This window comes from Chamaea fasciata, unplaced genomic scaffold (assembly GCF_029207755.1).
Source record: "Chamaea fasciata isolate MVZ Bird 193981 ecotype frontalis unplaced genomic scaffold, bChaFas1.0.hap1 SCAF_20, whole genome shotgun sequence".
In the NCBI taxonomy this organism is placed as follows: Eukaryota; Metazoa; Chordata; class Aves; order Passeriformes; family Sylviidae; genus Chamaea; species Chamaea fasciata.
The window spans coordinates 166,211-193,791 of NW_027094105.1; the positions used below are offsets into that span (position 1 = coordinate 166,211).

General features: G+C 43.0%; 1 protein-coding gene across 1 annotated transcript; it reads right to left on the reverse strand.

The window, feature by feature from the left end:
- Nucleotides 1-61: 61 nt before the first annotated feature.
- MAN1B1 (mannosidase alpha class 1B member 1) lies at nucleotides 62-26,872 on the reverse strand. The gene is made up of 13 exons (XM_066201135.1): nucleotides 26,706-26,872; nucleotides 24,368-24,476; nucleotides 23,100-23,236; nucleotides 21,948-22,108; nucleotides 20,184-20,293; nucleotides 18,746-18,931; nucleotides 16,083-16,231; nucleotides 15,280-15,468; nucleotides 14,261-14,451; nucleotides 12,494-12,614; nucleotides 3,868-4,065; nucleotides 3,430-3,561; nucleotides 62-2,629 (listed from the first exon to the last, which is right to left on the reverse strand). The coding sequence occupies exons 1-13, from the start codon at nucleotides 26,832-26,834 to the stop codon at nucleotides 2,426-2,428; spliced, it is 2,016 nt and encodes a 671-aa protein (XP_066057232.1). The 5' UTR covers nucleotides 26,835-26,872; the 3' UTR covers nucleotides 62-2,425.
- Between the last annotated feature and the right edge of the window lie 709 nt (nucleotides 26,873-27,581).

A 27,581-nucleotide genomic window follows, 5' to 3' on the forward strand; every position in this document is an offset into this window, starting at 1 on the left:
CCCAAGAGACACTAAATAAAAATCAGTTGGACCAAGAGGCTCAGCTAAAAGACAAGACATGTTTGTGAAAGTGACAGTTTATTCTTCTCTCCTTCAACTCATTAGGAAATGAATGATTACTCTCAAGCCAATCATAAGGCAAAAGAAGTATCACACAGACTCCCATAATTGCATTTGTAGAATCAATTAACAGTAAGACTTGTGTACCTTCAAAACCAGAAGACTTTTGGTAAGGTTTATATGTATTTCATTTTTTAAGAAATGTCTCTAACTTCAGTCAGGCAGCTCTCTGGGTGAAACACCAAACCCTGAAGTCTTATAATCCATACCACAGTCATAATTAAAGGTTCAAAATTCGCTTTGTTCAAAGGCACAAGGCCAAAGCAACACAGGTCAGAATAACCTGGGTAGTATCACTGAATTTATATTTTTCATTTTTTTCTTTAGTCTCCAATTTTAAGCCTTTAGCTTTTAGCCAAAGCTCAGCCCCTTAGCAGCACAAACCTGCTTCCCAAACAAAAAAGCTGAAGGTGTTTCCTTCCACATTTGCCCTGCACTGTCCTCATTTGTTGTTGTGCCAAAGAAAACAGAAACCTTGGCAGCAAATCAGTTGTGCAGCCAAAGGCCATAGTGACTGGATTCCACTGCACTTGTAAGTGAGAAGCTCTTTCTTAGAGTTACTGCTGGCATGTGAACAGGAGGAACATTAACATTCTGCACTAACTAGTCATCAATCCCAGGACAGGGTCCCTCTGATGACAAAGAAATGTGCATTTAAATAATTTGTAAAATTTGTTCATTTCCATTACTACATGGAATGATAAATATTATATAAAAGACTTACATAGTGGTCCCAAGAGTAACTTGTAACTCCAGCAAACAGAATGGACCAGCATAAAACAAAGAGGCATCTCACTTTACAAATCTAAGGTTACAATTACTATAAAATAACTCCCTCAGCCACTGGAAAGTGAACCATTAGAGTCAAATTCAGTCAGCTCCATTAATGGCCAGGGACCCCTGGATTTAGTGGGGACTGCAGCTCCTGGCCCTGCCCATAACACCCAGTGCCACGGGGGAAAGTGACTTTCAGTTAGACCAGCCTCTTCTGGAAATACGAACAATCGCATTTCTGAGATCTTATCTGTAAATACAGGACTGTCCAAGTCCAAATTCAAAAGGAAAAGCACTCTAGAATGCACATTTCCAAATTGATGGCTTAAAATCTGTAAGCGTGCACATATAAAAATGTAAGATCTCAGGGCTCCTGTAAGATTCTTTAAAAAACCTGGATCTGCTTTATCTTCAAGTAACTGAAATGCATTTCTCCAATTCTACTGGGGTCTAGAACTTTACAGACTTTCAACACTACTGCTGAAAATACCCAATGTACTCCTAAGGAAAAAAAATAACTGAAAACTCCATGGTCCAAGAAATTATGAATAACATGAACTTTGCTGTACAGTTATAAGCTTGTTTCAAATCAACAAACACCCATGATGTGATATCTGAAGAGGAAGAGGTGGAAGGAGGCAGATACCTAATATGCTCACAAGCTTTCCCAGTGCCCAACCTCAGAAAGCAGCTTTCAGTCAGAATACCTGAGTCTAACTGATGCAAATAAGATATAAAATGCACATGTAGTTTTACTTGCATTTCACATTATCTCCTGCATTCCTGCAGGGAAGTTAGAAAACTGCAACACCTCTACAAAATTATATACCACTTTGAGCCAAACCAGCAGCAAATTCTCTTTCACCATTCATTTCATCCACAGCTTGAATAGACTCTTCAAAGTGCTCTACAAATCTAAGACACTATACAACAGATGCTCTGCTGCCTCTTCCTTCTATGGTGATGCAGCATAGCTTGGGAGTTCGGAATGAGATCAGAGTACCAGAAGCAATACTGACAGCTTCTCCTTGGGACAGCACTACAGCTCTTTAGTTTATTCAACTTTCCACCTGAACCACTGTCACAGTCTGACAAAGGAATGGCTCTGTAATCCAGTATTTCAGTGAATCCAGAATAAACCAGAAAACTGTAGGCTTATTCCTGCTCTCCAGGAACGACACTGTGCCCTAAGCCAACTCATTGCATTTCCAGTATTTAATGTGCATTTAGTAACACTGACATAAGTGAGCTCTGGGTCATCTCAGCCCTGAGAATGTCATGGTCCACACTACAGTTACCTTCTGAACCTCATCATCAGTACCAGCTTCATATGGCACAGCTTTGCCCATCCCAGAACCAGGGATTAGATTTAAGACTGACATGATTTGTTCAAACTGAGATGCTTTTCCCAAGCTTTTGTTTGTTGTTTGAAGTCAAAAAAGGTGCATTATAGCATCTCTCCTCAAACCCCGAAAAGTAAAGTGACTTGAAGATAAAAATGCCGCCACTGGAAGATCCACTGATGCAGAGTCTATGCTGGCACCCAGATAGGGAGTGGATGAGCCTCCGTGTTAAAGATGTATTTGTCAAGGTTGATTAAGTCTATGTCATCTGAAAACAGCAGAAACATGTACTTGAGTGTTTCCCCAAGGAAGAAGCTCTCCATTTTATCCCGTGGTTCTGGATTACTTGGATTCTGAACATTGTTAATGGATGTATAACCACCTGTAGGAACCTGTGGGGGGGGAAAAAGTATCTTTACATAATCTTAAATAGTTTTTTTACTTCCTAACATCCAGATGCACTTGGAGAAGGTAAGTGCTAAGAAACAGATCATCATGTTTTCATGCTTTTCATTTCATACTTAGTTTTTACTCACATATAAAGCTTCAGTGATATAAAAAAAATCTCACTGCATTTTAAAAGAAACCACAATGATACATGAAGTAAAATATCCATTCGTGCTTAGGGTAGAGACGTATCAAAAAGAACATCCCTTCAAAGTTTCTGGACAAATACACAGAAAAAAACCCAGCGATTTCTACATTAGAACTGGCCCAAGCCTTGTATCCATTTCTCTTACGAACAGACCACTGACATTTGGCGCCACACTTTCACAGCTTATCAGTGACATCTCCACAAGCACTAGAGTCAGAATGAATAGGAAAACCTTTTATTAAACCATTAATGGCATTTTATGCTAATTTTTTTTCTTTGGCAACTTTAATTAAGAGTTCCTTCAATCCAGCCATGTCCTTCTCAGCTTCCAATGTCTAAAAACTACAGATACTAACACTTTGGTAGTCTTGCCTACAGCTTCTGCATTTCACCTTTTCATCAATGTAATACAAATTCTTTCATTATATGGACTAAGCAGGGTATCTCCATCTGTAAGAAAATGATTCTTCTGTATATACTTACAAATTCCTCCACAGTTATCTGATGAATCTGGAAACATGGTATGTTTTCAAAGTTGGTTAGAAAGCAAGTGAGCAAATACAGTCCTGACAAAAGGTCATTATAATCTGGCCTTACCCGGGTGTATCTGTTGAAATTCTGCAAGATTTCCCAGCCCCAATCTTGGTATTTCTTATCACCAGTGAATCTGTACATATAAAAAAGGCTTTCCACAGTTTCTGGTCGCAATAAGTTGTGCCTGTCTGCAGGCTGCAAGAGAAAAAAAAAAAGGCAAGAGTACTTCAGACAAGGAATTTCCTCAAGGATACACGCAGAGAGAAAAACAATTATTCACCTCTCCATCTGCTCCTAAGAGTTTGCTACACGTAAGCCAGCTTCTAAATATACTGCTGGGGTAACTAAAACCAAGGGTAGGGTACAGCTAGAAGGCAAGGCAGCAGAAGAATTAACTGCTTCACAACATACCCCATCCCTAAAAACTGGCCGGGAGTTCAACAGCAGAAGAGAGCTATGGAGAAATCATGGAACTGGAGTTCAGGCCTGCTATCTGCTCACCTTGATTTCCACATCCTTGTGGCCCTTCTGTGCATGGAGGTTGAAGTGTACGATCTCTGGGCTCAGGCCTGTCTCTACTTGAGCATACATCTGGTAGCAGGTTTCTATAAGAGTTTCAGCCAATTTCATATGATCAGCAGCCAGTCCATTGTGAGCTCCCAATGCTAAAGTACCCGGCAGGAAGCAAACCAAGTGATCCTGCAAGGCAAGACAACTCTTACTGAGAAGTTAACACATCAAATGGCAAGGGGAGGTAAGGGGGTCCAGGAGTGTACGTTTGTCTTTCTAGTTTTTTTTTATTCTTTTTCAAAACACATTTCTGGTGCCAACAACTTCAGGGTAGCCTTTTAAAAATCTGATGTAATGTAACATGAGGCAGGCAGAAATCATTAATTTCAAAAATGTACAAGAATGTGTTTTTATGACAAGGTTCTGAAAAAAAGGTCTCAGGTCATGTTGAGGGGAAGGAGAGTGTCTTTTGGTTTACCAGAAGCATACATTTCATATCGAATCATGTAGGGTGTCAACAGAACCACCTAAAGGCTTGGCTGTCCCTCATTCTGGGGCTAATCTGCCACTGATACAAGAAAGTAAAGCACTGCAGATTAATGTCACATATGGGATCTTAAATGATTCTCAACATTCAGAATCAAAGCTCAGGTCTCATCACTCAAAAACGTAGTAAAACCACTCTGACGCCCCTGTATGGATCTTTAAAAGCTTTGTCCAGTCCTTAAAGAAAGTTGAGGGTTGTAAAGGTCAGCATAGACATAGAAGCCAAATATCCCCCACTTTTCCAGCTGGTCAGGGTAAGAGACCTGTCCAGCCTTTCACCCAATAATAACGGAGTAAAACCAAAATTCTGACTCCCTGAAACAAAACAAAGTGTTCTGACATGTACAGATACCTAAGTAAAATCTATCTGTCTCAATTCACCTCTGTCATATCTTGGGATGGGGCAGCCCCCTCTACCCAAAAAACCAGACTCTTGGTCTTTGTTGGGGGTTAGGTGTGTTCCTTCTTTCTCTGAACAATTTTTTCCCCATAAGTTACCAAGGAGACCAAGTCTTGGATACTTGAGAGTACTTAACCAAACCAAAGAGGTGGACAAAGTTGGAAGGGGGAGATAATGCAGGTAAAAGACAGAGCTTGAGGCAGTTGCGGGCTCTTCTTTTTCCGGCATTCGGAGAGAGAGAGAACGGCTGTTGCTGGCTGGAAGAGTTTCACTGTGGCCAAGAAGATCCAGTCCTGGGAAATCTACTATCACCGGTTCTGCCTCGCCTTCGGCTTCTTCGGTGCTGCTCCTCTTGCTACAGCGTGACCTTGCACCCCCTGCGCTGCCGGGACATCCTGCCCCTGCCTGCCGGGACACTCTGCCATCCCAGCTACCAGCCCGGGACTTTTCCACTGTTTCAGCTTGGTGCTCTGAGGATCCTGCAGGGACACCGAAACCAAACTGCCCTGGGTTTTGTGAAACAAAGCCCTCAAGGTTCTTGGTACTGTTTTCGTTTGTTATTAATGCTGTAGTTGTTTGGTGGGGGGGGAGTTTTCTATGTTTGTTTGCTTTGTAATACATACTAGTAAAGAACTGCTATTCCTCTTTCCCAAATCTTTGCCTAAGAGCCTCTGATTGTAATTTATAATTGAAAAAGAAAAAAAGGGGGTGGAAGGGGGGGGGGTTTACACTCTCCACCCCAAAGGAAACTGCAGTTGTTTTTTTTTATTACCTGGCAGATACCTGTCTTCCCAAACCAAGACAGATTTTGGCGCCCAAGTGTGGGGCTTGAGGGCACTGAGAAAAGGGAAGAGAAATAGCAGTTCTTAACTAAACCTAATACTTTCTTTTGTGTGCATTGGATATAAAAACCTCATTAGGCTGCATCATGTGGTCTAACTTAGCCTGGTTTGGATGGCATGTGGTTGTGGCTGTATTCCTTCCATTTGCAGGCCCTTATCTAAACATGGGCCCTATAACTAAAGCTACTGTGACTGCCATCCAGTTTATTTTATGGCTTAATAAGGTGAAGAACTCATGGATTTTTAATTTCCTCTGGAAGGCAGGCACATGGATTCAGGGCTATTGTACACTAACTGTGTGGTTTTGGAGTTACTTTAACAATGGTACCTATTGTGAGGAAATTACACCAGGGGAGTTTTTTTCCCAACCCTTTACCCATCTCTTTGGGTCTGCCCCACCAGTTTTTGAAGAGCTTAAATCCTCTCTGAATGCTAATGATATCATACAATGGCTGGTGCTGCTAATAGGCGTGTTCTATTTAGCATTCAGAGATAAGGGAAGATTGACTTGGAAAACCACCCTGATACCTACCCCACAGAATAGGGATGATACCCCAGAGCCTGACTCTGCCCCACAGCCTGCCTCAGAAAGGACCCACCCGGATTGGGTTGAGGTTCTGGTAAAGAGATGCATGAGATGGGCCAGATGCTGAGGGAGTACATTTCCCCAGCTCATGAAAAACCCTCCCCCTGCCCTGAGAAGGCAGAGACTGATGGTGCAGCAGTGGAACCCACAGACGTTACAACTGTCCAGGTTCCAGCTGAACCACAAGGGCAGCCACAGCCAGCAGCAGTAGCCCCTGTAGAAACAAGGAAGTCTAAAGTGAAATCGTCAGATCCTGGTATTAAGGATAAGAAAGGAGGGTCCTCACAGTCCACAGAAGAGCCACAGGTTGAGATCATCACTGAGTCCCTGTCGTATGAAAGTCTACGTAATCTGCAAAAAGATATTGTACGATGAGGACGTGAGGCTTATACAGCCTGGCTACTTCGAGTCTAAGACCTTATGGGTACAGGCGTGCAACTGGATAGTGCTGAAGCAAAAAATTTGAGACCCTTGACCCAGGACTCAGGTATAAATCAGGTATTTGTAAGAGAGCAAAGGCCCCTTTCCCTTTGGGAACGACTTCTAATGAGTGTGAGAGAGAGATTTGTCCACAGAGACAGAATGCAAAAGCATAACAATAGAATGCGATGGAAGACCCTTGAGGAAGGAATCCAACAGTTGAGAGAAGTGGCAGTATTGGAAGGACTTTTTGGGAGGACCGGACAGCATGATAATGACCCCAACAAGGTTAGATGCACAGGGCACATGTTATGGAATCTGGCAACTCATGGACCATCCCAATACGCCACATTCATCGCAACAATTAATGCCGAGGATAACCGAGAGACAGTGGGTTCTGTTGCCAACAAGCTCAGAAATTATGAAAGTATGATCAGTGGCCCAATGAAGGCTCATGTCTCTGCGGTGGTGAAGGAACTCAAAGAGGAGATGAGGGAAATGAGAGAGCAGATGAGAAGGAACAGTTCCCATGTAGCACCGGTGCGAGTCACAGGCCCCAGAATCAGAACCCAACATCCCCCAGTGAGAGAGAGAGGATACACCCCTCGAGCTGACCTGTGGTTTTATCTGCGGGACCATGGGGAGGACATGGGAGTGTGGCATGGGAAACCTACTTCTGTCCTGGCAGCACGGGTACGTGAGCTCAAGGAGAGAAACAGTAACAGAGGGAGTTCCACTAGAATGAAGGTAGCCTCAGCCTCCCATGAGCAAGCTGCCAGGTATTACGGAGGTGGGAATGCTGTGTCAGATTCCCTTGAAGGAACCTCTACCATGTATGTCCAAGAAGGGAATAATAACCAGTGCTAGAGGGGCCCTGCCTCTAGCCAGGAAGAGGCACGGGAAAATCGGGTTTTTTGGACTGTGTGGATTCGATGGCCTGGCACATCAGAGCCACAAAAATATGAAGCTTTGGTAAATACTGGGTCGCAGTGTACTCTAATGCCATCGGGACATGTGGGGGCAGAACCAATTTCCATTGCCGGGGTGACAAAGGAATCACAGGAATTGACTCTAGTTGAAGCCGAAGTGAGCCTGACTGGGAAGGAGTGGCAGAAACTTCCGATTGTGACCAGCCCAGAGGCTCCATGTATTCTGGGCATAGACTTCCTCAGGAATGGATATTATAAAGACCCTAAAGGACTCAGATGGGCTTTTGGAATAGCTGCTGTGGAGACAGAGAACATTAAGCAGTTGAACACCTTCCCAGGACTATCAGAGAACCCGTCTGCAGTGGGACTCCTGAAGGTAGAAGAACAACAAGTACCTGTTGCCACCTCGACGGTGCACCGTAGGCAGATCAGACAAATCGAGATGCCGTGATCCCCATCCACAAGATGATCCGTGAGCTGGAGAGCCAAAGGGTGATCAGCAAAACCCACTCACCCTTCAACAGCCCCATCTGGCCTGTGCGCAAGTCAGAAGGAGAATAGAGACTGACTGTGGACTATCGTGCATGGAATGAAGTGACTCCACCGCTGAGCGCTGCTGTGCCAGACATGCTGGAACTTAAGTATGAGCTGGAGTCCAAGGCAGCGAGGTGGTATGCCACTATTGACATTGCCAATGCATTTTTCTCCATTCCTCTGGCTGCAGAATGCAGGCCTCAGTTTCACCTGGAGGGGCGTGCAGTACACCTGGAACCGGCTGCCCCAGGGGTGGAAACACAGCCCCACCATCTGCCATGGGCTGATCCAGGCTGCACTGGAGAAGGGTGAGGCTCCAGAACATCTACAGTACATTGATGACATCATTGTGTGGAGGAAGACTGCAGCTGAAGTGTTCAAGAAAGGAGAGAGGATCATCCAGATTCTGCTGAAAGCTGGGTTTGCCATCAAGAAGAGCAAAGTCAAGGGACCTGCCAGAGAGATCCAGCTCCTGGGAGTAAAGTGGCAAGATGGACGGCGGCAGATTGCCACTGAGGTCATTGATAAGATCACAGCAATGTCTCCACCGACCAGCAAAAAGGAAACACAAGCTTTCCTTTTCCTAGGAGCCATAGGTTTTTGGAGGATGCACATTCCTGAGTACAGCCAGATCGTGAGCCCTCTCTACCTGGTTACCCGCAAGAAGAACAATTTCCACTGGGGCCCTGAACAACAACAAGCCTTTGCCCAGATCAAGCAGGAGATTGCTCATGCAGTAGCCCTTGGCCCAGTCAGGACGGGACCAGAAGTGAAGAATGTGCTTTACTCCGCAGGCGGAAACAACGGTTTGTCCTGGAGCCTTTGGCAGAAGGTGCCTGGAGAGACCTGAGGCCGACCACTGGGATTCTGGAGTCAAAGTTACAGAGGATCTGAAGCCAACTACACTCCTACAGAGAAGGAGATCTTGGCCGCCTATGAAGGAGTTCAAGCCGCCTCAGAAGTGATTGGCACAGAAGCACAACTCCTCTTGGCACCCCAACTACCAGTGCTGGGGTGGATGTTTAAAGGAAAGGCTCCCTCCACGCACCATGCCACCGATGCCACATGGAGCAAATGGACTGCCCCCATCACACAGCACGCCCGTATTGGAAACCCAAATCGCCCTGGGATTTTGGAGATAATTACAAACTGGCCGGAAGGAGAAAACTTCGGTCTCACGGACGAAGAGGAGCAGGAACAAGTGACACGGGCTGAAGAAGCTCCTCCGTACAACCAACTGCCAGCAGAAGAAACACACTACGCTCTTTTCACTGACAATTCCTGTCGCATCGTGGGAATGAACCATAAGTGGAAAGCAGCCATATGGAGCCCCACACGACAGGTTGCAGAAGCCACTGAAGGAGAAGGGGGATCAAGTCAACTTGCTGAACTCAAAGCTGTTCAATTAGCCCTTGACATTGCTGAAAGAGAGAAGTGGCCAAAGCTCTACCTCTACACTGATTCGTGGATGGTAGCCAATGCTCTGTGGGGCTGGCTGGAAAGGTGGAAAAAGGCCAACTGGCAGCGTAGGGGAAAACCAATCTGGGCTGCTGATGAATGGAAGGACGTTGCCACTCGTGTAGAGAAGCTGCCTGTGAAAGTCCGCCATGTAGATGCCCATGTTCCCAAGAGTCGGGCTAATGAGAAACACCAAAACAACAAGCAGGTAAATCAGGCTGCCAAGATAGACGTGTCAAAGATAGATTTAGATTGGCAACACAAGGGAGAGTTGTTCCTAGCCCGATGGGCCCATGATGCCTCTGGTCATCAGGGCAAAGATGCCACCTATAAGCGGGCCCAAGACCGAGGGGTGGATTTAACCATGGACAGTATTTCTCAGGTTATCCATGACTGTGAGACATGTGCTGCAATCAAGCAAGCCAAGTGGGTGAAGCCCCTATGGTATGGTGGGCGGTGGTCCAAATATATATATGGGGAAGCCTGGCAGGTTGACTACATCACCCTTCCCCAAACCCGCCAGGGCAAGCGCTGTGTGCTAACCATAGTGGAAGCCACCACTGGATGGTTGGAGACTTACCCTGTGCCTCATGCTACTGCCTGGAACACCATCCTGGGCCTGGAAAAACAAGTCCTGTGGAGACATGGCACCCCTGAGAGAATCGAGTCGGACAATGGGACCCATTTCAAGAATAGTCTTATAAGCACCTGGGCTAGAGAACATGGCATTGAGTGGGTGTACCATATTCCTTATCATGCACCAGCGGCCGGGAAAGTTGAACGGTGCAATGGCCTGCTTAAAACTACCTTGAAGGCACTGGGTGGGGGAACCTTCAAGAATTGGGATATTAATTTAGCAAAGGCCACCTGGTTGGTGAATACTCGAGGTTCCACCAACCGAGCAGGTCCTGCCCAATCTGAGCCCTTGCAAACGACAGATGGAGATAAGGTTCCAGTGGTACACATGAGAGGTATGCTGGGAAAAACTGTTTGGATTAATCCTGCCTCCAGCAAAGACAATCCCATCCGTGGGGTTGTCTTCACTCAGGGACCAGGTTGCACCTGGTGGGTGATGCAAAAGGAGGGAGAGACCCAATGCATACCTCAAGGGGACCTTGTTTTCGGGTGAACTACCCATGACAGTGTGGCTGTATCCATATTTGCACGTATATATATATATATATATATATATATGCATATATATATATTTTTTTTTAACAGTTTAAACTCAATGTAATATGTTAGTATGGGAAAAAAATTCGGGGTGGATAATGCTGGGGGTTAGGTTTGTTCCTTCTTTCTCTGAACAATTTTTTCCCCATAAGTTACCAAGGAGACCAAGTCTTGGATACTTGAGAGTACTTAACCAAAACAAAGAGGTGGACAAAGTTGGAAGGGGGAGATAATGCAGGTAAAAGACAGAGCTTGAGGCAGCTGCGGGCTCTTCTTTTTCCGGCATTCGGAGAGAGAGAATGGCTGTTGCTGGCTGGAAGAGTTTCACTGTGGCCAAAAAGATCCAGTCCTGGGAAATCTACTATCACCGATTCAGCCTGAATCCTGAGCCTTCTCTGCCACCCGCGGAAGCTGGGCCAGCCCTGCCTCACCTTCGGCTTCCTCAGCGCTGTTCCTCTTGCTACAGAGTGACCCTGCACCCCCTGCCTGCCGGGACACCCTGCAATCCCATCTACCAGCCTGGGACTTTTCCACTGTTTCAGCTTGGTGCTCTGAGGATCCTGCAGGGACACCGAAACCAAACTGCCCTGGGTTTTGTGAAACAAAGCCCTCAAGGTTCTTGGTACTGTTTTCGTTTGTTATTAATGCTGTAGCTGTTTGGTGGGGTTTTTTTGTGTTTGTTTGCTTTGTAATACATACTAGTAAAGAACTGCTATTCCTATTTCCCAAATCTTTGCCTAAGAGCCTCTGATTGTAATTTATAATTGAAAAAGAAAAAAAGGTGGTGGAGGGGGGCGGTTTACACTCTCCATCCCAAAGGAAACTGCAGGTTTTTTTTTTTTATTACCTGGCAGATACCTGTCTTCCCAAACCAAGACAGTCTTACAGCAGGTTTTTTGGAGCACTTTTGGGAAATTCAGATTCACATGCTGAAAACTAGAACTGAGTATCTTAAAAATACTACATCCGGAAAGGCTATGCATACATTAATAATACATCACTTGTCTTTCAGACAAGCCACGCACATATAGTCCCTGAGAATTTTAACTGAAAGATCTTAAAATGCACAAATTAGGCACAGAGAGTTACGATCAATCAATTTTCCCTACAGCAAACAGCATACTGTTTTACTCAATAATCTTTCAGGTAGGAAAATAAAGATGTCATAAATGGACAGAAACCTCCAAAATTATTAATTTCTTTTTAAACCCCATAATACAATATTAGATGACATGCTTCTTTTGAAGGCAAATCTGAAAACACAGGTATGCAAGTGTCTACATATATTTTTGAATTATGGAAAATTATTAATACATAAAGTAGGCATTATCTCAAGAATTTCAGACACTGGAATTTTATGACCAAAAGGAAAAAAAAGGAAAAACGAGAAAGAAAATTTAATTCCAGCACCAAAATGTTCAGTCTTGAAGGAAGAAAATGGGTTTACTAGAGTAACTGAGAGAGAAAAAAAGGCCCCAGGTTTGCACAAGTGGTTAGTATCTACAAGGCAGTTACTCATTATTGCCATCACACTGGACAGATGTGTATGTATATATATCATATTGAGTTTCAGGGGGTTTTTGTTTGGTTTTTTTTTTTTTTTTTGCTTTTGTTTTGTTTGTTTTGTTTTGTTTTCAGAGAGGGAAAAGCTTTTCATTTGCCTCTGTGTTACCTTTTATTTACATTTTGTAATGGTTTTTCTGGGTTTTTTTGCAGTTGTATTTCTTACCATCTTGGCACTGAAATGGCCGTGAGCAAGCTCTCCCACAAAAGTAAGCTTCTTGGGTTCTGATCTCTGAAGAAGATGCTTTTTCACTCCTTCTATGGCTCTCATATAGTCTTCCAACAGCCTGTGAAAAAAATCATTCCCACCTGGCTCACATGCACACAGAACATATTTGGTCATAGCTAATGTTCAGCACAATCTTTTAGGCGACTGTTACTTCAGTCTAAAAAATAATATTCAACCAATATTATTTTTTAGTTATTTAGTTAAATAATATTTAACTAAACGCAAAAACTTAAAAAAACCCTCAGTAACCATCAACACAACATTAATTGGTTGTCACTACCATGTAGCAATAGTAGGTTTACTTGAAAAGTAAATAATAATATTTTAGTACTTTTTCAAATACTAAAGAAGACACCTGCAACTGTTTCTAGGCAATAACCAGAATTTATTTCAAAAATCCCTGGAAGCAGAGTTATTGAAATCACAGAAGATCTAGGCTGGGAAGGACCTCTTGGATGTCTCTACTTCAACCCTCTGCTCTGAAGCAGATTCAATTACATCAGGTTGTCTGAGTGGTTACCCAAGCAATTTTTTAGTACCCGCCAGCCAAAGATGGAGATTCAAAGAGTTTGAGCAGTCTCTTCCAATTGACCTTTCTCATTGTGCAACATGTTTCACAGTGTTTCATTTCCTATTTCCTCCTTATCAGGTACTTTCAATGTGGAAAACAACCTGTTGATTGTGAGGCTCACAAAATGCCATTGTGGTCCCAAAAGACACTGGTCTCAATTTACAGTAAGGTAAGCCTTGAAAGGAGCAGTGATGACAGTTTTTTTTGCAGAAAGGCATCTGGTCTGACACACAGAAATACTTCCAAGAGGCACATTTTTGCTCTGTCTGCATTAAACTCCTTGAAATTACCAAGGTCTAACATAACTAACTTATATGCAGCCTTGTCTTGAAGGAAAGCTTCTTTTCCAACATCTTTAACTCCTCCTTGCAAACACTTCCACTAATGCAGTACAAATAAAAGAAACATATGAGACATCAAGAGGGACTTTTTACAAGGGCATGTAGTGATAGAGCAAGAGTCTTTAAACTGAAAGCAAATAGATTGATACTGGATATTAGGATGAAATTCTTTGCTGTGAGGGTGAGGAGGCCCTGACACAGGTTGCCCTGTGTCAGAGAAACTGCAGCTGCCTGGAAGTGTCCCAGGCCAGGCTGGATGGGGCTTGGAGCAACCTGGTCTAGTGGAAGGTGTCCCTGCCCACGGCAGGGGTGGGACAGGATGGGCTTTAATATCCCTTCCAACCCCAACCAGTCTGGGATTCTGGAATTAAAGAGAAGATAACACAAACATCAAACTTCTGTTGTCTCCTTTTACTAACAAACCCAGAGCAAACACAGATATCACTGTTGAAAGGAAACGCCCACAGTATTTCAGAAGTGTCTAATTATGCTCAATATCTATTGAAAAGACTTAACTCTCATCTCGTGTCTATGACACTCCTCACATTTGATGACCTGAGGAAGAAAAGGTTTTTGTGGAGAGGGAGTTTTAAGACTAAGGCTAACTCTCGTCATGTTCTTTCATCAAGTTACCACAGGTCTCTCTTTCTGCTTAACTTGCTTTTAAAAACAGTAATAAGTTCAGCTGACTCTTGGGCACATGCATTATTTTTCTTTAAGCAGCCAACAACAACAGAGAGTTTTACATCTCACCTAATTATCACACCAGTATGAGAACTGTAAAGAACTTACTCATTTTCTTTCTTTCCACCCTGAATCCACTGCTTGAGAAGATACTCATAGTAGCTGTCAGCTCTGGCTCCCAGAGTGTAGACCCCCAGGTGGGTGAACTGCCCGCTGTTGGTATTTATGAACATAGGCACGAGGCCATCGTTTTTCCCTGAGAGGGTGTGAACATGCTTCATCACTTCATCTACAGCTTTCTTTACAAGAAAGAAAATGGCAAACACAAATTATAAGTATAAATGAGGTACAGAACTGTGTCTAGTCACTACAGTCCAGTAACGAATCTGTAACTTTGCTTCCTCAAATAAGCATCAGGGACATCAAGTTCAGCCAGAGCAAAAATTCAAGATGTCAGACTTTGGGACTCTCAAAATATGATGTTCTGGGTATGTTCAAGTACTCTGAAGCAATTATAACTGTTTCCTTTCCTTAAAGGCAAGCCCATTCAAAAGCCAGTACTACAGCATTCAGATTTACTCGGACTTGCAAAGTAGAAGTCCAGCAAAAATAACAACTACAAGAATCTATTTAGCAATAGCTAAGGTTCTTTAAATTACTGCATTCTTCAACACGGAGCTGTGGATATAGTTCAAAATAATAACATCAGGTAACAAAAACATAAGTGGAAAATATTACTTTCTCTGAAATTCTTTCTATTTCAACTAACTTTTCCCTATATGGTGACCTGCTCTCAGATTCTTACCTAGTGAGTGACATTTTAGTTCCTTGGATGGTAACATTTCAGTTTTGTTCTCTGCATATAAAAATGGTATCAAAAAACCACACTCAGAATTTTATTTGTTAAAAGCTGTTTCTGAGGAAAACAAGTAATTACTCATCTCCACTACTGTGATGTTCAATAAAATAACAGAATATTTTGTTTCTTTCTGTTCCCTTGTCTAGAGTTTCACAACTTATTTATCATAACTTATAGACTACTGAAACCGTGAGCACTGATGGTGAATCCAGTGGTAGAGCTCCAGACAAATGGAAAAGGGAAGAGACATCAACTGATTCTTGAATACCTGGAATTTCTCATCTCCAGTGAGACGAGAGAGCTCCCTAAACTCCAACTGAATGCTGGTCACCTCTGCCACAGTGCTGTCAGATGTCCAGCGAGGGGGATGTGCAGTGCCCCGACCAATGTTGACATCAGAATATGGTATCTTGGAGGGAGTCTTGAATGCTGGCATAAGCCTGTTTCCAATGTCTTTCTAAAGAAAACCCAGAAGCACAGAACAAAACAACAAACAAACCAAAAATACATATATACACATGCACATCCCATTAGATTTTCTTCACAAAGCAGACAGAAAAAGATAGAACAGCAGCTTAGTTTTAGATGATGCAAGCAATTTTAAAAAAAATTTTAAAGTCATTAACTCATTCATAGTAATGAGCAGAGTTTCCACCTTGTCCTTACCACTGCAGGCCTCATCTGAGGCTGCAAACCCTATCATGCAGTCACTGGCTGATCCAGCTGATCTGATGAGGTGGCTGATGCTGTTAAGACACACAGAAAGGGCAACAAAAGACAACCAATACCCTCTGCCAATCATTTATTTCCTCTTTTGTTTCATGAACTTTATGATGATCAGCCATTCATCAGAAGAGCCAACATACAAGAGGTGACAAACACAGCAAGGCTTTGAGGTTGTACAGAGAGCAGAGGTGCAGGCTTCAAAGCTTAATGGTAAATGCCTTTCCCACCATTTTAAATACGAAACTGTTAAAAAGCAGCATCATTGAACTTTCTGAGGAATCTTCCCTCAACTTTGTCCAATATGGAATACAAAACCCAGTTTCATTTGTAAGGTCAATCACTCACAGCTTTTTCCAGGAAAAGGCTATCTCCGGAGAGGTGGTAGGTGCTCAGCAAGCCACCCAGGATACGGATAGTGCTCTCAAATAGGTTCACATCCACACTTTTATCAAATACTAAATCATTTGCTACCCATTTTCTTGCTTCTTCAAACTCTGCAAAGCATAAAAGGTAATGGGGTTATGAACTCCTGGCATGTTTCAACAACTAAAGACATGAGTATTCCATATATTGATGACAGTTATTTGAATTTGTCTACAGAGATAATTTTCGGTGGAAAATTAAAATGAAGAACACATGATGGCAGAAGTTTCATTACCATTGGCTTAATTCTTATTCAGCACACACCACAGATGCATACAGACATAAAAATCCACCAAAACAGAAAGTCCTTTATTTCCTTAATAGTTTAAGGAAAGAAGAAATAGAGGAATTTTTAATTATAACAGTCCAGAAATTAAAATCTTTCAAATCCATCCATTTGACTTGTCAGATAATTAGTTACACTTACACAAAGCCACATCACTTTAATTAAATCTTTTTCAACCAAAGCTGTTATCTACCAAGTTAACTGGTAACATTTTCAGTTAACAGCTTTAATCTAGCAATGTCCTCAGGAGCCTGCTTCCTGCAAGACATTGCAATTTTTTTCTCTAGAAACAAAAATAGTTGTTTATCATACAACTAATTCAAAATAAAGATTAAAAGAAAAGCTGTATTATGTTCATCAACCAGCTTAGCAGCATCATCACTCAATGACTGCTATGGAACAAGGTGTCTTCATGGCGCATGAGTCAGCTTAGCCCTCACAATTGGAGGCTGAGCTATTTCAGCAATCTCTCAGCTTCTGGAAACTCCTGCTTGTGAGAAGCAGCAGAACAACCAGAAATTGAACATATTCCTTAGGAGATAAATTCTGAAGCAAATGGATGACTTTGCACCCTCCAGTCTTGGATGCTGGGCAAATACAGGATGTTTGGCACATTGAGAAGAATTACTAAAAACCTCCAGTAAGTGTTGTCAGCAGTACAACAGCAAAGGCAGTTCTCTGCTTTTGCATTCATCAGCTGATTAGAAAGACTAGCCTCAAACAGAACTCTCATTTACATAGCACTTGTTATTCCAAAGAAACCCCAGGAGCTCTCTAAGACAGTCAGCAGAACTGATAAAAATTAGAAAAAAGCCCTCATCAAGAACCCATTTTCAACACATCTCTAATACTAATAATTTATTTTAAAAACTTTACTCAGTTCACAATATTTTAGGAAATAAAAGAGCAGGACACTGATAACTTGATCAAACTTCCAGATAGCCTGCTCAGGCCTAGAGTGGCACACCCATGACATTATCTTACCCAAACTTCAAAGGTAGAAGAGACAGAACCATGAAATAGTTTGAGTATTTATTGTACCCTCACTGGCAGCTCTCTTCCCCCTATCTTGACAGAAAAAGCTGCAAGATTAATAAAAGTTTACAAAGGTGGCTATCTACCCTGGTTAAATAGATACTGTTCCAGAAATTTTTAAAAACTATTAAAAATACTCCTCTGCATCACCAAAAAAAACCCCCCAAACCCCCAAACAGCCAACAACAACTACAAAAAAAAAAGTCTTAAACACTAATTAAGCATTTAAGTTTTTTGCAACAGAATTGCAAAATTTTTTGGCTTTAAAATCTGTTCAAAAGTTTTCTAACATTGTCATTTCCAGAAAAACTCTCAAAAATACAGACAGCAAAACAATTCAGGAAAGAGGTACTGAGCACTCCCTTTTTCCACCCATGGATTCCTTACAGAAACAGCCTTCTTAAATCCACATATGAAATACTGATATTAGATGTGATAAAACACAAGCGATGAACATATGGCAAACTACCCAAGAGTGATGGGGAAAAAGCTTTCAATGGCTGTATAATGGCACAGAGGTTTTAGTACAGAAATAACGACCAGGAACTTAAGTAAAACATCTCTCAAGTTCTACCAGATATATATACTGTGTACATATATATATATGTATGTATGTATTTACACTCACAGGAAAACTAAATTTATAGGCCACATGTGTTGTGGTGTGAAATTATTAATTTGCAATTTTATGTAGAATGGTCTGTTCCAGATTACCCCATGTTCTAACCCCTTAGGTTTTTCCCCAGTTGTGGGTCCTGTCCATCTCCCTACAACCCTTCCCAGACTCCAGTGGGGAGCTGGGGTGATTGGCAGAGCCTATGACTTCTCCGCCCTGTATCATGTATGAGATGTCCTGTGTACTGTCTTTCTGTCTTGGTAACTCTCACCCCACCTGGTATTGGTCCTGGGCTAATCCCTGCCCCTTTCCACACCTCCAGTACTTAAGCTGAGGAAGACCCGAGAGAAGAGACTCTTCATGTGGCCAGCTGGCAGCAATAAACCTATCTTGTCACTCGTGAGAGAGTCTGCCGTTCTTTCACGCTGAAGCCACGTTTCTACCTGAGAGCCAGGACTCACAAAGCAAGAAAGTAGTGGAGTTGTACCAATGAATGCGTGTTCGGGACCGAGCTAGCCGTTGCAGCTCCGAACACCGCAACACATGTGTAATAAACATTCCCCTGAAAGAACTCTGAACATGCACTGCCTGAAGAGAAATTAAGGAATTAATTTAGAGGGAAAAAATGGAAGAGGAAAAAAAAATTACCTTCTTTTAAGCCTAAAATCCACATCGTATCCAAGGCGTCAATTAAGGTAAGCCCAAGTCCAAACCACTCGCTGTAGGACTTGGACAAAGGCTTCAGCTCATCATGGCCCCAGGCAAAATCCTTGTACCCTTTCCAGGCATGGCGGAAGGCTTCAATCACAGCCAGCTGGCGCTCATTGATTGGCACTGCAAAGGAGAAACAGCACCTTGCTCAGGACTTCTGCAGGGCACTGATGGAACTCTACTATGCACCACCTTACTGCATTCCACCGAAAATAAAATTTCATCCAAACTAACTGATCATTGCAACGGAAAAACCACCCTCACACTATTCGTTTCAGAACAGCCTTTCCTCTGCAGAATAACCAGTCAGTGTTTCCAGTCAGCAATTCAGCCAAGTGGAAACAGAAAATTCTCCATGGCAACAAAACTGTCACTTCTGGAAATAAAACATTAAAATAATCACATGCACAGTTGTAGATGAGTATCACTAAAGCTCAAAGAGACAAAAATCAGGAAGTACAGGATCAAGATCCATGGTAATTCAGATGCTGAATACATATACTTTAACAATAAAAACCTCAGCTAATTCAACACTTAACACTTTTTCTTCATCTTCCCTCTCTTACTAACTACTTTTTGTTAAATTCAGTATCACTTCTACAAAATTATTTCTATTGAACTTCTATTTAATCTCAAAATACAAAGAAAATTTACATTTTTCATCTTGGCAAAACCATCTCTTTTTTCATACTTGTACTGATTTTTGCTTGCAATTTGCCATGAAGTGGAGCTTATGTTACACATTGAACATGAAAAATCTCAAGCCGTTATCTGAAATTTTGAAACATTAGGAACAAAGACTTCTAGAGTAGGAAATGCCAAGCAGGATAACTAACCTCATAAATATTGAGCTTGCAAAAGTGCAAATACATCACACTGAAATATGCCATGTTTATCACATCAGAACTTCCTGGTTTCTTTTCTGAACCCAGAAAAAGGAACAACAGGTTCTTTGTTCCACAAGCACAGCAACTTCAAGAACAATTTCTGCAACTTTCTGGTGAGCCTTGAAACCACTTCCATTTAGTTAAGGGAGGAAGTCACTTTCCCTATATTTGCAGAACAAAAGGAAAGGCACTGCTGAAAAGGAAGCTGTCTCTTTCATGCCCTCCTTCTTTGTCCTGCCTCCTCCCTGAGGCTATATTTCAAAGATTTGTCTCTAAAATTTATTTTCAAATTCTGAAGACTAACAAGCACAAAGGCTGGCATATTGAAATAAGAACACTGAAAAACTAGGATGTTCTAGGTAAGCAATCTCTCCTATACTTTTTGTTTCCTTTAATCAAAATAAATAAATAAAATGTGTATGGGGAGAAACTGCACAACTTAAACCATAAAAGCAAACAAAAAAAATATCATTAGCTGTCATATTTACCTGGTTCTTTCTGGTCTTCAGCTTCCACAGATGAAGGTTTTTCTGGTTCCATTATTTTACTGGATGGAGGTTCAGTGCTTTGGTCAGGTTCTATCACTGCTCCTCTCCAGCTGCAAATACAAGGGACTGTAATTAAGACTTTTTTTGTTCACAGAAAATCATTCAAATGAACGGGACTTATCTCTGCATTTCTTTTGTCACACAATGCTTTGATAAAACAGAAGTTAGATTTTGTTTCAAGGATCAAAATAACTATGTTGCCCATTAGGTAAGTTTTCTGTTCAAAGAAATTTTCTTTGATTAAGAAACACGTGTTACAAGCTCTTGGAATTTCATTAAATATCTTGGCAATGGAATTTAATAAAAAACTTCTTCAAATTAGTCAAACACATGAAAATGCTGTATTACAAGCAATTTGTTCTCTACCAGCTCTGAAATGACCACAGTAGCTACTAATGCTAAATAGCACCACATAAATAATGATCACCAAAACTCATGATTAAGCAGAAAGGATGAGAAGCTCAAAGGACTAACTTTGCTATCAAGGGATCACAAGCCTTCTCTGCCACCAGATTCATAGATCAGTTTTTACAGGTTTTTAAGAAGAATCTCCTGAAGGAGAAGCCTTTCAGAATGGACTTCAAGTCAAGCTAAGGTCATATCAAGATCAAACAATCTCAACCATACTATTTAACAGAGGTATGTTGCCTTTGAGCCCATTATATGCTTCCTAAGGGAACCAGGCTTACAGGACCTTTAAAGTCTATATTGTTTACAGTCAGCACATCTTCTGACTTAAATAAATGCCATATTTCATTTCTTACTTTCATTCTTTAAATTTGTAACTAGTCTTCAATATGTTTTCATTGCTCTTGTAAGTTCTCTTGTTACCACCTATTTCACTCTGTGAGTTACAGCACAAGCAAAAGCAAAACAATGAAACACTTTCAGACAATACCACAGCCAAAATGCTGAGCCAGACACACTGTGATCAGATCATCTGAGCCAGTGCTAAAGAGAACATAAATACATAAAACCCCCAAGCCTTGTTTTCCAAGTCTGAAGAACCTCTGTTGAACTTTTAGTAGTCTTTTCTATATCCACTTTACTTTCCTTCACTTACTCCCAAATCAAAACACCTCCATAACCATAGAAACACAGATGACCTGTTTAAGATACTACTAAATCTGTACATGGGATGAGATATCTTGTAAGAAATTAGGAAGCACATGGTGTTACATGCACGCAACTACATACACATGTACACATCCGTTGGTTCTGTCTGATCGGCCTGGGCCCACTGTGTTTAGTGGCACCAACCCACAAGCAGCACTGACACTGCTATCACTTTCCAAACCTGCCCTAGGACAAAAACACTTGTAGCAGCACTATTATATTGATGCCGTTACATTAACATTTATTACAACAAACAGCATAAACCTCTGGACACAGAAAATCCTTCATAACATTAAGAGTGTCTCAGTGCATTAGAAATACAGCCAGCCTTGCAAGGCTTCAAACACTCTGCAGTTGTGTGATGCGAACAGTAAAATGAGAGAAAGTGCACATTCATCAAAATTAAATCTATCAGCCTAGTAATGTCAGCAGCTATCAGGCCAGGCCTGAGAGCAAACCCATGCAAGGAAAGAACATAACCTCAGACATATACAACAAGAAGCCCTTAAAATTTTCAATCCAACAATCAATGGATCTTGGTGGGGGCAAGGGGGAAGCACTGCACCTTGCCTGAAACATTATTGCTACCTGATAATGGATTTCTCTGTTTTCTCTACTTTATCCACTTCGACCAACTCTTCTACAGCCCTCATGGTATCATGTCGGGTCTTCAGCCTCATGTCTCTCTGTGGTGCCTTGATCTGAAGATTGGAAGGACCACGACGAACATGAGGCAGTTTTGGTGGCTTCTGAGAATATAAAGGGGGAAAAAAAGTGCTTGGTAAGTTGCAGAGATGGTAAAATTTCAAACCATAAATCAACATCATTCCAGTATTGAACATAACTTCAGATAAATCTTATTTTGTTTGTTTAGCAGCAGGGGAATTCTGACCTGAATGGAAGGTATGCTAAACACCTTATGGTTTTGTTTGCTTCAGACTTTTGGTAAAATCATCCAGTTCTTAAGTTTACACTGATAAATCACTTCTAAACTACCTCTACTGCTACCAGGTATTTGTTTAACACAAGGCAGTGACAAAGGATTATAAAGATATTTGATTCCATTTTATTAGGCACAGTAAATTTACAAGAATTAGCAAGAAGAATGTTTCTTAAAAAAAGGCTTCTTAAAAAAAAGTTTCCACAATGCCAGTGTAAATACCAAGAATTTCTATACATTAATACGTGTACATTTTTACATGATGAAGGAAAGATTTCATACAAAATGTTGTATTCGTTAACTGAAAATCCCTGAATTCATGAGATAAATCCATGACAAACAACACAGTAACCAGTATTCCTTTGCTCCACTAATTTACACAGTCAGTTAACGTTCCTTTCCCACTGCATTCCCCACAAACCCTTGAAAACCTATCATCTGCTCTTTCTGATGCTATTTCTCAAGCTCCCAGATAAACCATGACTCCAGGCTCCTCACAAAAGTGGAGACTGATGCACACAGCACGAGTAAAGCCTCAAGTAAGAGGTCACTGTGGCCTAAAGTCCTGGTACTCCTGGGCAGAGCAGTGAGTAAAAAACAGCATACAGAACACGCAAGTAAAAAAGATAAAGCCAAGAAATACTACCCCAAAAACCCGTCCTGAGAGGACAGCATTCCACCAAGAGTACACTTTTATTGCAAGTTCTAACTCCTTCCCCCACAACAATTGTTGGAACCAAGCACTATTTGCCTTCACAAACTTTTTGTGGCATTAGAAAACTAATTTCTTCTCATATTACCTGCAGTGAAAACTCAGGGTAGACTCCATGGTCGACATCTGCTTTCTGGGGTGCTGGTAGAACAGCTGGATTTGCCAGCTTTAATCTAGGAATTGCTTGTTCTGTTCTCTGATCATCCAGTGATTTGTTTGTTATACCTAGACACACGAAAGTACTCAGCACAAGGAATCAACAGTTAAGGCTGCAGCTAGAAATTTATAACAGTTTGCTGTATTCAAGTAGTAGATGCACCTCCAAAAACTGTTTGCATTCACAAAACATCGACAAACACACACTAATTGTTAGATACAAAGCGTCTTTTGGTATTAATCCTCTCCCTAATATAAAAGCAGGCTGCTAAAAGGCACCTGGGGATTTTTGAAATTGATACTGTTTCAGTTTTTCAATAAAATTAATAAGATAATATCAGAGGTAAATGTGCATTAGTATTACACAAATGCTTGGAATTTCTAAACTGACAGGCAGTCAAAACCAAGAGAGGATTACCTTATTCTAGTGGTTAGGTTTGAGCTACCCATATCTACATACAAACATAATCAAAAACCACACTCAAAACCTTCAAATCTTAATCAACTGTCATAGTTTAGGAATGGTACTACCCAATTCAGTGCTCCCTGAAACCACAAAAACCACGCTGCCACTCTCTTTCCCTTGTCTGTTTTCCCCTCCCCCTTCCATCTGGAGTGGAGGAGTTGAAAATTGGAGGCACAGAAGGCAAAGATCACAGGTTGAGATAAGAACAATTTACTGTAAACAGCAATGAAATAAGAAAAAAAACAGTAAGGCCAACAGTATTAACAACAAAAGGTACAGGAAAAAGAAACTATTTACACGAAGGCATGAATACAGACGGCTGCCCCTGCCATGTTTTCTCTACCAAAAGGAACCCCTTCTCTCCCCAGAGAGAGCCCCTTTCTCCCCTCTCCCATGCCCAGCAATGACTGAGGTGGTACAGAACAACATCCAGGCCTTAGCCACATCCCCTCCCCCAGCTATTTCAACAAATTAACAATCCTGGCTGAAACCAGGACATCAACTAAAACAAAACGTTGCTCTAGTCAAGATAAAGAATGAAAAGGCACGCAAAAAAATATTTTTGATTAAACATTACATCATTCAAACATCACATAAAATCACCTCAGAAATGCACTTTAATGAATACACCCAGTCATTACCAATGGAAATTAAAACTGGTTTTAAGACCAGTTACCCAATTTCCTAACTCTAACACCTCGTTCTGGCAATTGTGAGCTGTACAGAACACATACTTTTCCATGCTTCCCCCATGCTCGTGTACGAAATTACTCCACACACCGCCAAGAACACAAACAGGAAGAGAATGACACTCCGCTGGAGTCGGGACAGCTGCTTCCATTTCTTTAGAAGAGAAAAGAAGTGAAAGAAAGAATATTTAGCACGACATTAAGAACCTATGTGATTAAAAATAAACTCTTATTGGTTCTCTCAAATTAAAACCCACAAAATTGAGTAGGTTTAATTTCACCGTTTCCAACTGCATATATTCATTGCTTATTTTCTTTGATGACAGAGAAAACAGAAATCCAACCAGCTAGCACAAGGTACAAGAAGCTCACAAAAACATAAGAGCCACTTGCTGCAAGAACCTCAGAACCCGCCAAATGCCAAGACTCCCAGAAAGCTTCCACTACAGCTGATTTTGATCACAACCTCCACTGGATGACCAGAGCACCTGCCCAGCTATGAACTGGGAAGTCGGCCAAAAACCTCCTTCCTCCTGGCTGGGGAGGGACTGCAGAGTGCACATGCAAAACTAGAAACAGAAGACAATGGTAGAAAAACTAAAAATGTTACTGCAACAAAGAAGAAAGGCTCAAAATAAGCTGAGCACCAATCACTGGACAAGTTGTTGGCTTAATCCTCATATGGGCCATTTCCTTGAATAGTGGGTCCCTTCCAACTCAATATTCTGTTAATCTGTGAAAGAGAAGTCAGGTATCCTGGCTCTGACAAGCATGGGAACTGTCACACAGAACAAGTTCTGCACCACAAAAAAAAAAAAAAAAAAAAAGGCCACCAGCCTGCAGCAATGTGAAAATTAAGTAAAACACCACAACAACAAACAAGACAAACCCACAATCTTTTCAAGTTTAGTCCTGGGCAAAAATGTATTGTTAGGACTAGATTATATGCAACAACCACTGAAAAAGTAACAGCAAACTACACTAACCTGAAAGAGGCCAATGTACATTAGCCTCCATTTACAGAGAGAGAAACTGGAGTTAAACATTAAGGGCTAAATTGTCACTGTTAATTTTCCAACAGTCCTCCTGAAATTCACTAGTACTGCCTTGGGTATACAGAGAGGGAATTTCATTGCCAATGCTACACTTGGGAACGACCTTTCCCACAAACCACACAGTACTTCCCACAGTCCTCATTCTCTTAGCAACAGTCAGAGGCCAGGAATGTCTCCGTGCAGAACTGTCAATGTGCTCACACTGTGAGTCCCACAGCACAATTTCCTGCCTTCCACCTGCACTGCTGACTGTACAGGAATACTGTACACCCTTCTCTGTGGACACTGAAAGATGCTGGTCCCACTGTGTCATCTTCAGTTCTGCCTGCATGGCAAACTGTATGACCCTCTCCCCATTGCAGAAAGACACTTGAAATCCAGCAGCCCTGTGGTTCATCAGGGCAGGACAGGAAAAGAAGCTTTAACTGTGGTGTCCTGCAAGGGGCAGGAGTAAGGAACAATAATACACGAGGGCAATCACCACCATCTTACTGGTTTTCTGCTACAAAGAATAAGGATAAAATGAAGGATGATGACTTGGGCCCATATCTCTCTAGCTGGTAATAAAAAGAGAACTGTGGGACTGTGTGCCTAAAAAGCTCTTCATACACTTCATCTGATGACCTGCAAAGCCTCTATAGGTGACTATACATCATCTCCTATCTGTAACAAGGGTTATCTTGCCCCCCTGACTCACTCTTTCCCACACAGGACTCTCCAGCCCAAGACTGCCATTCCACATGAAGATGGCCTGCCCATTCTACTCACAAGCAAACAAGGTCACTTCCCAGAGCTCTGACAGAGGACCCCTCTCCTCACACTCAGCTTTCACACTGAAAGTAGAACTGCTCCCTTTACTCTCCTACAGCAGAAGACAGGACCCTCCCCTTAAGCCTTAAGACAGGGAACAAAGTCACCGAGACTAAATCTCACTCCCCTTATTCCTGTCCAGAGAGCGCAGCGTTGCCTCTAAAATGTCCACTAGCAGAGGGCAGGATTTTACCGTATGCCCCCGTCCCAGTTTTGCTCGTGAAAACTAAGACACGACGTGGAGATAACCTCAGCCAGCCGGCGCCTTACCGGGCGGAGAGCAGTCCCGTGAGCACTCCGAGAGAAGAGCCCAGCGCGGGGCCGCCCCAGGCCCCATGGACCCGGCCTCTGCCCGACTCGGAACTGGGGGACCACGCCAGGTGCCGCATGACACTCCAGTTACAGCTAAGCCCAGGAACACTCCTGACCGCCCAACAGCCCTCTCCCATCGCCAGGTACCCTCCACACCCAGCCCGCGGATACACCCGGTACCGCACAGCTCCCCGCCTGGCCCTCACCCGCCAGCAGGAGCGCCGCCGCCAGGCCTTGCTGTTGTTGTAGCCACCGACCCCGACCGCCTCCTCCGAGCCGAGAGTGACGGAGATGAAATCCCGGCGCGGCGATCCCACAGCGGCACCAGAGTACATGGCGGCGCCTCAGGGGCCGCCTGCCGCCATCGCCCCGCGGGACGGAACGGCCGCTTCCGGCAACCGCTTCCGGTGCCGCTCTGGCGCCGGCGCATCCACGCTCGGTGGCACCGGGGCGGGGCGGGGCGGGATCTAACGTGCCCGGCGGCCCCGCGGAGGCACCTCCCCTGAGGAAGCCCCGTGGGGACGCGTCCTCTCCGCGGGCAGGCGGGCGGAGGTCTGAGCCCGTGTTGCCCTCTCGTGGAGGTGCCCCGAGGCCGTAGCCCTCGGCGTGGGCCCGGCCCGAGTCCCCCACCTTCTTAACGGGTTCCGGCTTCAGGCCGGGGTGGGGGTGCTCGGGGCTGCGTTGATTTTGCCCTTGCTTCTCGCTGTCCCGGCGTATCTCGCCGTACCTCGTCCTGTCCAGCGAGGACAGCAGCTGCTAGGGTGGGCAGTGGAGCAAAGGAGAGGCTGGGAATCCTCGCTGTTCTTCCGTGTCGTGAGAGTACATCACAGAGACCAGTCATAGAGTCATTGGCATGGAAGAACTAGAAATAAAGACGTGCATGTGGGAGGTCGTAAGGAAAATCAACTCTGTAAATGGCCTGCAAGGCCTCATGGAGCTGGAAGGAGGCCGCTGTGGTGAGGCGCAGCCCCGGCACAGAGTACTCTTCCCCGACCCGTGGAGGGGGCACGGACACTGGCAGCTCCTCCCGCCCACCTGGAGAGTGAACACAGCCAGGGAAAACCCCGAAGTGCTGCTGCCTC